This window comes from Limulus polyphemus, unplaced genomic scaffold (assembly GCF_000517525.1).
Source record: "Limulus polyphemus unplaced genomic scaffold, Limulus_polyphemus-2.1.2 Scaffold895, whole genome shotgun sequence".
NCBI lineage: Eukaryota > Metazoa > Arthropoda > Merostomata > Xiphosura > Limulidae > Limulus > Limulus polyphemus.
The window spans coordinates 39,776-48,571 of NW_013666505.1; the positions used below are offsets into that span (position 1 = coordinate 39,776).

Genomic DNA, 8,796 nt, shown 5'->3' on the forward strand with positions numbered 1-8,796 from the left:
GCAATTCATCCAGATTTTAATGTACAACTTTTACTGCCTTTTCACATACACTCCACCGTGTTTCTGATTCACGATTGACAGAGATCATAAACTCTTGCTGCAGTTCGTCCCATCGAGTTGTTGAATGAGCAAAGAAATTATAAATGGCTTCAATTATACCAAAAAAGGTAATAATTGTTGTTTTCTGACTTGCAGCATGAAGACATGCTAAGTTCAAACTATGGTTGTCACAGTTTATAAACACTGCTTTTGGATTTTTATTCAGAATTCTTTGTTGAACGCCTGAAAAATGACCTGATATGACAGCAGCATTATCATAACATTGTGAACAACAATCACTCAATATAATTCCATCTGCTTCTAATTTTGTGCTTATTGTTTTCTCAATATTGGCAGCGTCTTTTTCCTTTATCCATATAAAGTCAATAAATGACTCCTTGACTTCTACTTTTCTTGTCTTAAAGTCAATGTCAACAAATCGAATAACTTGGGCCAATTGCTCACGATGGGCTAAATCGGGTGTGGAATCGAACAGAATACCATAGTATTTGTTTCCACGAATTACTGACGAACAATAATTTCGCAAATGTGAAGACATGAGATTTATAAACTCATTTTGGAGTTGAAAAGAAAGATAAGATGTTGACATTTGCTTGTTTTTAACATGCTCTAAATGCCTTCTCATTACTGGATCATAATTTGCTAATAACTGCAAAAGTGACAGAAAATTTCCACGGTTTTTGTTTGAGGTTATGTCCTCAGTATGACCACGAAATGCAATATTCTGAGAAGCTAAATATTGTGTACAATCCAGCAACCGTCGCAGTGCATCTCTCCATTTATTTTTTCTTGCTGAATTTGCCTTTGCAGCTCTTCATCAATGCCACTTTGAAAACGAATTCGGCGCTCAGTTTCTTTCCAAGCAGCAAATGACTCACGATGACTGTCACTATATTCAAGGGCATTTAACTTTTCAATTTTTCTCCACTTAGAGAATCCGCCCTGTGTTGTGAAAGCAGACTGACTATCGGATGTCATACATGTAGATGAAAAAAGAAGACAACAAAGCACTATGCTGCTTTATGTAGAGGTGAATACACCAACCAGGAACGATTGACCTCTTGTACATTCAGAAGGCATCGTTTGAACCAAAATACAGTCATAGAACGCCCATCCTTGGCACCAAATGGACCTTCTTTATGTTGAAATTCATGTGCTCCAACTTTAACTATCCCTGTGCGATGTTCATGTGTTACAACTGCTGAGCCTGTTGTATCAAAATTCATAAATTCAATATCCCTATGTGTTAAAATATTTATCGGGTCATCCTCTTTTAGCTTAGCAATACTATTCTGTGGATTTGTTTCTGACGAAGTGGAATCCTCTTGTTTATTATTATTGTAGCTTTCAACAGGACAGAGAACAGTTTCTTCATTGCTTTCTTTTTCAAATGAAATAACAGGTTCACAATCTTGCAGTTTGACAAAAGGAATAGATGCTGGCTTACTGGTGTCATCACTTCCAGCAAGGAAAGCTCTCATCAATTTGCTTGACTCCACCATCGAAGCTGCAAATTGTGCACGTCTTTTGCGTCCCTGTGCTCACTTTCTTTTTTCGACATAATGGGCTAAAAGAATAAATTAATCACTACTGACTACACTATTTAGTTGCAACATGCAAATTGTCAGATGAAAGGAAGCATTCTACTTTTCTAAGTCCCTAACCACAAATTATATTTAAATTATACAATTATAGTTGCAACTCAGGACTAGTTAGGCACATTTGGACCTGGTTTCACTCTCATTATTTAAACCACCCATACTCGTGTTAATTAATGTGACACGACAGTAAGAAAATCAATGCAGATGAGTGTGTATGCTGGTAAAGCATGCTTATGAGCACCATATAAATTACTGGCAGTTGCTAAATTACATTTAAAAACTCGATAGGTTTAACTACACGCACACTACAGGAGACAAGTCTGAAATTGCTCGAATGAAAATTACACACACTGTGGAGAAGGGTGTAATCATAACATAATATAAGCCTAGAGACTCAAAGGCTATATTTAATATTAATTAGTGGTGCTAGATTACAGTTCCTAGATTAAGTCGCTAGTACATTTAGATCTAACATTAATGTCAGACCTGTTATTTCCATCTTTGTAGTCTTAGGTTTGGATCTAGATGTAATAATCATGACAGAAATATAGCTTTATATATCTAAACTAGACCTTAGATTTGGGTGCATAGATTGAAAGCACCTTGTATTGAATCTACCCAGATCTAGATATAACCTGCCTCATCAATTCTAGATTTAGATTTATCAGGCCTAACTTTTAGAACAAATGTTACATCTAGATCTATTAACTTAGTCATTAGATCTGTCCCAGTGCAATGCCTAGTTTAATAGTTAGTATAGGTCTAAGTATGCCTACAATATAGGCTACAATTTCTATGATGATTGATCTAGGGTCTAGAAATAAAGTTATAAGTGCAATTAGACCTAAAGTCTAGTACATTAGTTGGTGTAAGACACGATTTACAATCAGTCAATACAATTACAAACCACTACTTGTATGTTGTACTCTAGGACTTGTATTTGATCTACAGATGAATGATGGAATAGTGTAATTTACTTCTGTACGTCAATTCGGTCTCACTGTATTTCAGTGGGCGGCTTTTAAAAGTTCAAACTACAAGTGTAATACACACAAATAACGTAACACTGTGTCGTATTTACTTAATGTAGGGCAGTTGCGCTATATCCTAGGGGAGGGCATAATTATTAATTAATAAGCATTATAGGCAAGAAGAAATTTTGCACCCCTTCACACCTGCACCCGGGGACGACTGCACCCATCTTGCTATGCCACTGTTGTCCTGTTATATTCCATACAAAAAGCAACTTGACTATTGATTGGATAGCCGAGATATCACAAGATTTTTTTACACATTTGTCAGCTTGTTAGTTTCAAGTTTGGGGCATATAATGTATATTTACTACTTAGAAACATGGATAAGTGAGTATTACATATTGGCAAAAAATATATAATTTCTTTTTTAAGTGATGGATCAGAAATAAACAAACAGAAGAAATCATTAAAAGCTGATGATAATGAAGAACAAATTGATGGCTCTGTGGATGGATTTAGCACTTCATCGATTTTTGTTTACTGCTTCAGTATGAACATCAAACCAAAAACTAAAGTCTGTAAGTACCAGTTGGATTATTTAAAATTTGGTTTCACTTACATAGTTGTTAGTAACAAAAAGCAACTGCATTGCATTATGTGCTTGCGGGTTTTAACTAATTACATCATGAAACCAAATAAACTTACAAGGTATTTGGAAACTAAACATCCCAAATATCTGGGTAAAACCATTAAGTTTTTCAAGCAACAAGTGAAACAGTTGAAAAGGCAAAGCTGATCACTGTTCCATCAAAAGCCTTGAAAGCTTCTTTAGAAGCATTTTATTTAACTGGGAAAAGCATGAAGCTGTAAAGTATAGGAGAGACATTAGTTCTTTCAGCTTCCATAAATGTATGTAAGATCATGAATGGAAAGAGGTATGGTGAGGCCCTCAAATCTATCTCATTATACATGATGCTGTCATGAAGCATATAGATATAATCTTTGCTGACATAAAAATGCAACTGATAATATGCATTCATAACAGTCCAAAATTCACCATACAAGTTGGTGAAACCACAGATTATGTAAATTTAGCTCAGCTTTTGGTATTTGTCTGGTACTGGATAGTTTTTTGTGCTCAATTCTCCTGTTGTTTTGGCAAAATTGACTACTAGCTTCTGCAGTATTTCCATTCCATCCACTAGCATTGTTCTGTGGCTTAAGTAATCTAGATACAGTTGGAGGTATGCTTCTCAAGTTACATCTAGCCTGCTACCATTTGCCATGGTGAAGTCATTGTTAACTGGCCAGAATGTTGGCTTCACCTTGAGTGCCTGATGTACAGCAATGTCTACCAGTGTCCTGTCGGCATTATATAAACTAAGAACTCTAGCTCTTGTCGTTGTTATCTTGATAAGCACATACCAAGATCCATCAAGCTTTTCTAGAGCCAGACTGACCACCACAGCCTGAGCTCTATTAGTTTTTTTGAAGTAGTAGCAGCAGCCACAGCTCCTTACTGGTGCATTTGCATTTGTTGTGCAGTCAGACAAAACTGCTTTGATTGTCTTCCTGCATGGCAAGATACTGGCAATTCACCTGATAATAATCCTGCTGCCAACACCCAAAGCATTTGCTTCAATTCTTCCTTCTGGAGCAATGTCCAGATGAAGATATGATCAGCACTGATTGTGGAACCAGTGTTACTTTGCTGCATTTTAAATATGTATGTTTTCAGCTGAGTTTTCCTTAGTGGAACCTGAGTTTGACATGGAGCACCCACTTATGCAAAATGGTCTGGCCTATAGACAGCCATGGCAGACGCTGATGTAGCCTTTTTCCTTTCTTGCGACTTGTTTGAAAATACCACTTGGAACCTCATCACAGTAGACAATGACAAAGTGAGGATGAGAATATCCCTCATTCCAAAATGGTGTTACATTGATTCACTCCATAGTCCCTCTATGATGTGATATATAAGGCAGTCTATAGGATCTGTATAGGTTGTTGATGGGTAGGCTTTCCTGTGCAGGCTGTACAGATGAATTTGAATAGAAACCAAAGCTCTTGTACTAAGCTAGATGGATAGCTCAGTTTTACATTCAATTAAGGTTTTAGCACAGCTCAGTGATGACTTTGTCCTAATAAAAGCTGAATCTTACTCATATGTTTGATGCCTTCAAGAGCAGACCAATACAAGGAGTGCATTTCCACTTAGAAAGATCATTGTATGAGCTAGTGTTTTTATTTTCTGGACAAGAAACAGTTCATCTCGTGTGTTGATTCCACAGCTGCATTACATAGTACCTACTCATACTTTGTTCATTCCAAGCAACAACCTACTTGAAGTGCCTGATGAAGTGTTCCAAGTCCTCCTCCTCCATTTCTAAAAAATTGGAGATGAGTCCTACTTTGACTCTCTGACAGGTGCCTGTGATCTCGGCATAAACCTCCTAACCTCAAGCTCACAGCTTGTGCCAAGCAGAGCTGTCCTGCCTGCTGGGATATGGTGGGGGTGGGGTAGTGCAGGAGTCCATGAACTTGGGCAAATGCTAGATCCCTGCTTTAGGATCACAGGACATCAAAGTACCTGCAGTACCTCCCCAATTGGTTCAGCAAAACTTCAGATTCCTTTGAGACCTGTAGCTGCTCTGGTAGTATGCCATCCCTGGTTTTTACTGATTAAGTGGTGGTACTGACCAGAGCCATGATGGCTGTACTCTGGGTGGCACTTGCAGGAGATTCCTATAAAGGCTTCCTACCACATGACATACCTCAGGGGAATAACTTAATTGTTCACTCTGTGTGCACCAGATAGAAACATCCCTTCTTCCCTGGGCAGCAATTGCTCAGAGATATCGAATATTCACTAATGCTCTTTTCAGAAAAAATGAAAGTCTCATGGCCTGGAGGGGGTCCCTTCTAGACCCAGCATTCGTCCCTGCCAACCACTCATCTCCAGCAGCAACTTTTTCATCCCAGATATAAATCCTTCTACCACAGAATGCTATTCTCAAGCACAGTTCCAATCAACAACACAATAGTTGAGGAACATGGACAATAAGACACTTGACCAGAGTAAAACCAGACATCTGCAATAAAAGTATTCTGGTCACTGCACCAAAATCTTTCCACCTACTCCATGGCATTCAAATTTCCATGATTTCCTAAACAGAAGACACCAGATCCTATATCACAGATCAGGACCATGGTATCTCAATTTTTGATTGAGCCTTTACATAGAAGGAGAAGACAGGACACAGGTTTGTAATGATCACAATATTCATTCCATTAAAAAACACAAGCAACATTAAGTCTAAACATTTAAACAAGCCCCCAGTGGTGTAGCAGTATGCAATGCTAGAAACCTAGTTTCGATACCCGTGGTTGTTAGAGCACAGATAGCCCATTGTGTAGCTTTGTGCTTAATTTCAAACAAACAAACATTTAAACATGCTTGTTTGTTGGCTGGAGTGGGTTGGAGTTTATTGATGACCTCTCACCATTGTAATAATTCCACCTCTTAAGCTAGATTATGATCAACTCAAACTCAAGTCTAGCAGGAAGTATCTCTTGAATAAAGACATGCTTGTTTGTTGGCTGGAGTGGGTTGGAGTTTATTGATGACCTCTCACCATTGTAATAATTCCACCTCTTAAGCTAGATTATGATCAACTCAAACTCAAGTCTAGCAGGAAGTATCTCTTGAATAAAGATATTTCACATCGCAGTCTATACGTAGAATCAGAATAAGTGATGCTTGTCAGCCACAGCAAAGAAGAGTTTATCTGTCCTTTTAAGTCTAGTAAAAGTATATATCTCTGGCAAAATTCTTTATCAGTTTAACTTAAACAGAGGAAACATAATAATTCCCTCAGGTGCACATGCTATCCATCTGACTGAGGGCTACTGATATATCATTAAGACTTGGAAAATACCCCTCAGGCGAGCCCATGATTTGCTGTTAGAACAGACCACTTCTCCTTCTCATAGCATATCTCATGCTGAAGAAAAAACAAAAGTGAAGACCTTTGCAACCAGGGTAACCCCTTGATTAAAAAAGATGAAAGAAACTTATTAGTTTCTTTGTTCGGTGTTCTATACTAAAAATAGACCTGCATCACTAAAAATATGGAAGTTGTTTAGTAGCTAAGGGGTAGAAAACACATTGTATGCCTATATATAATAAGTGTATAATATTATGTCAACAATGCTATATATGCTCTATCAAGCACCAAAAATGTCTTTTTTGTACAAAACCAAGGCCTTTCAGGCCTACTAGGATACAATTGACATAATAGTGATTGAGACTATTTAACTTTCCAAATGTCTTGATAACAACTATTACTGCTAGTTATCCATAATTCCTTATGTTGATCGAATCTCCTGTTTTGCAAACTTATCAGGTAAAGCTCAAGTCTATGTTCAAGTCACCTGTATATATCACATTTCCATATTCTCAACCAAAATCTTGAACGCTTGTTACTTTGTATCAGATTCAGGTTTAAAAGTGCTACTGCCAGTTAACTTGCAACCAGTGTATCAACTAGTTACAGTGTTTATTTTAACATATTAAATATGGTGTATAAATATTAGTCCTATGTACTTACTACATTTCAAAAGATGTAATGATTAATCTTGTGTGAAAAAAGCATAATTTGATATTTTGATCACGTTTATGACATTTCCAAGATGGATAGGAAATAGACAATCTTTCCTTTTTGTGCTCTCTAGGATGTTCTTTGCTATTTTATTATGATGGTACTTGGATAAAGTTTTTCACAAGCAGTTTTTGCTTATACCCATTAGTATCATAAAATATAATTTCACTATTATTATTACTTATTAGCTTAAAAAATTGATTTAGAAAGAATGATTTCTGTGGGTGATTTACCAGCATTTAAACACTTAGTTGTGATACCTGACATAAAATGTTAGTGTGCTTTTTGCATTGCGAAAGAATTGAAAATACATTGCACACAACCAGAATGATGTAACTTTTAAGAGAACTGTTATTCTTGGGTACTTAATATTTTCTACTCACACTTTTTTTCATTTCAGAAGAGAGCATACAAAAGAAAATGTAAAATCTTTGTATGCACAACATTTAATGTTCAATTGAAGTTTTATATCTCATTTTTTTTAGGTTTGTCAAGCATTGATTGGAATAATTTAATGACTAAACTATCTGAACTGAAGAGCCATGAGCCTCCTTCTGGAAACCCACTAATAATAGTTGAGGGGCATCTGATATTTAATTATCTGTAAGTTCTTCTTGTTTATTTTTTCAAACCAGGTTTCAAAATATATTTTTGAAAGTTAATAGGTATTCAGTCATGTTAAGCCCACAAAAGTTATGATTTGCTAGACTGAATATTTGAATAAGCAATAAAAATGTTTAAGGTCACTTAAAATATACAAACTCGTAAATGCTTAAGATAAACAGGCCTGTGAAAACTCTTTTCAAATATTAAGGCTAATGTGATTACTTTTTTAGATGGGAAGGCTTGGTTGACATTTTTGCTACACTGGTAACCTTCAAATATGCAATTTAAATATTCAGTATCAAGTAAAGCATGCGGAACAGTTATGTTGGGGTGGAACAAAAAATATAGATAACTAAGGAAATATACTAGAAGTGTAGTTGCTAGTCTTTGATGTATTGATTGTTATTTAGCTTACTTATTTAAACTATAATTGAAATCATTAGAATGTAAAGCATTTGAACAGAATCTTCAAATGGATAATTTGTCAAATATTATATTTTACTCATGCCTTTAAGGTGTTTGTTTATCCACATTTAAAATATGCCTACCCTACAGAAAGTGTTATTATAGATAGTTCTCCTACTTAAGTAAAAAAAAAAAGGATTGATTTTAAAGGTGTTATGAGGAAGGAAATAGTTTGAAGTGTAAATTTATCTTTACTGTACACAATAAGATTGAACTTCTTTAGGTAAAATCCAATAGAAGAGAAATATTTGCAGTAAAGTTTCACATATATACACCTGGAAAAAAGTTAAGCACCCCCAAATATTTTTCAGGATTGCTTATTGAAAATAAGGTTTAATTTTCATGATGTTGAGCAATGTTCATAATTTCAAACATAATTAAAAGGATGTGAGCATTCAGGTGTGACATTTAAATCAGGTGCGTTTTTTT

The 8,796-nt window shown here is 35.8% G+C and overlaps 1 protein-coding gene across 13 annotated transcripts in view; it reads left to right on the forward strand.

Moving 5' to 3' along the window:
• The window catches only part of LOC106461089 (nicotinamide riboside kinase 1-like), a 79,624-nt gene that overhangs the window by 28,708 nt on the left and 42,120 nt on the right, over positions 1 to 8,796 (forward strand). For 11 of the 13 annotated variants that reach the window (XM_022387953.1, XM_022387950.1, XM_022387957.1 and 8 more), the window contains one exon: positions 7,782 to 7,899. In XM_022387953.1, the coding sequence (XP_022243661.1) occupies positions 7,782 to 7,899 (118 nt within the window). Of the gene's footprint in view, positions 1 to 3,067; positions 3,214 to 7,781; positions 7,900 to 8,796 lie in introns of those variants that run through there. The other 2 variants (XM_022387959.1, XM_022387961.1) reach the window with 2 other exon arrangements.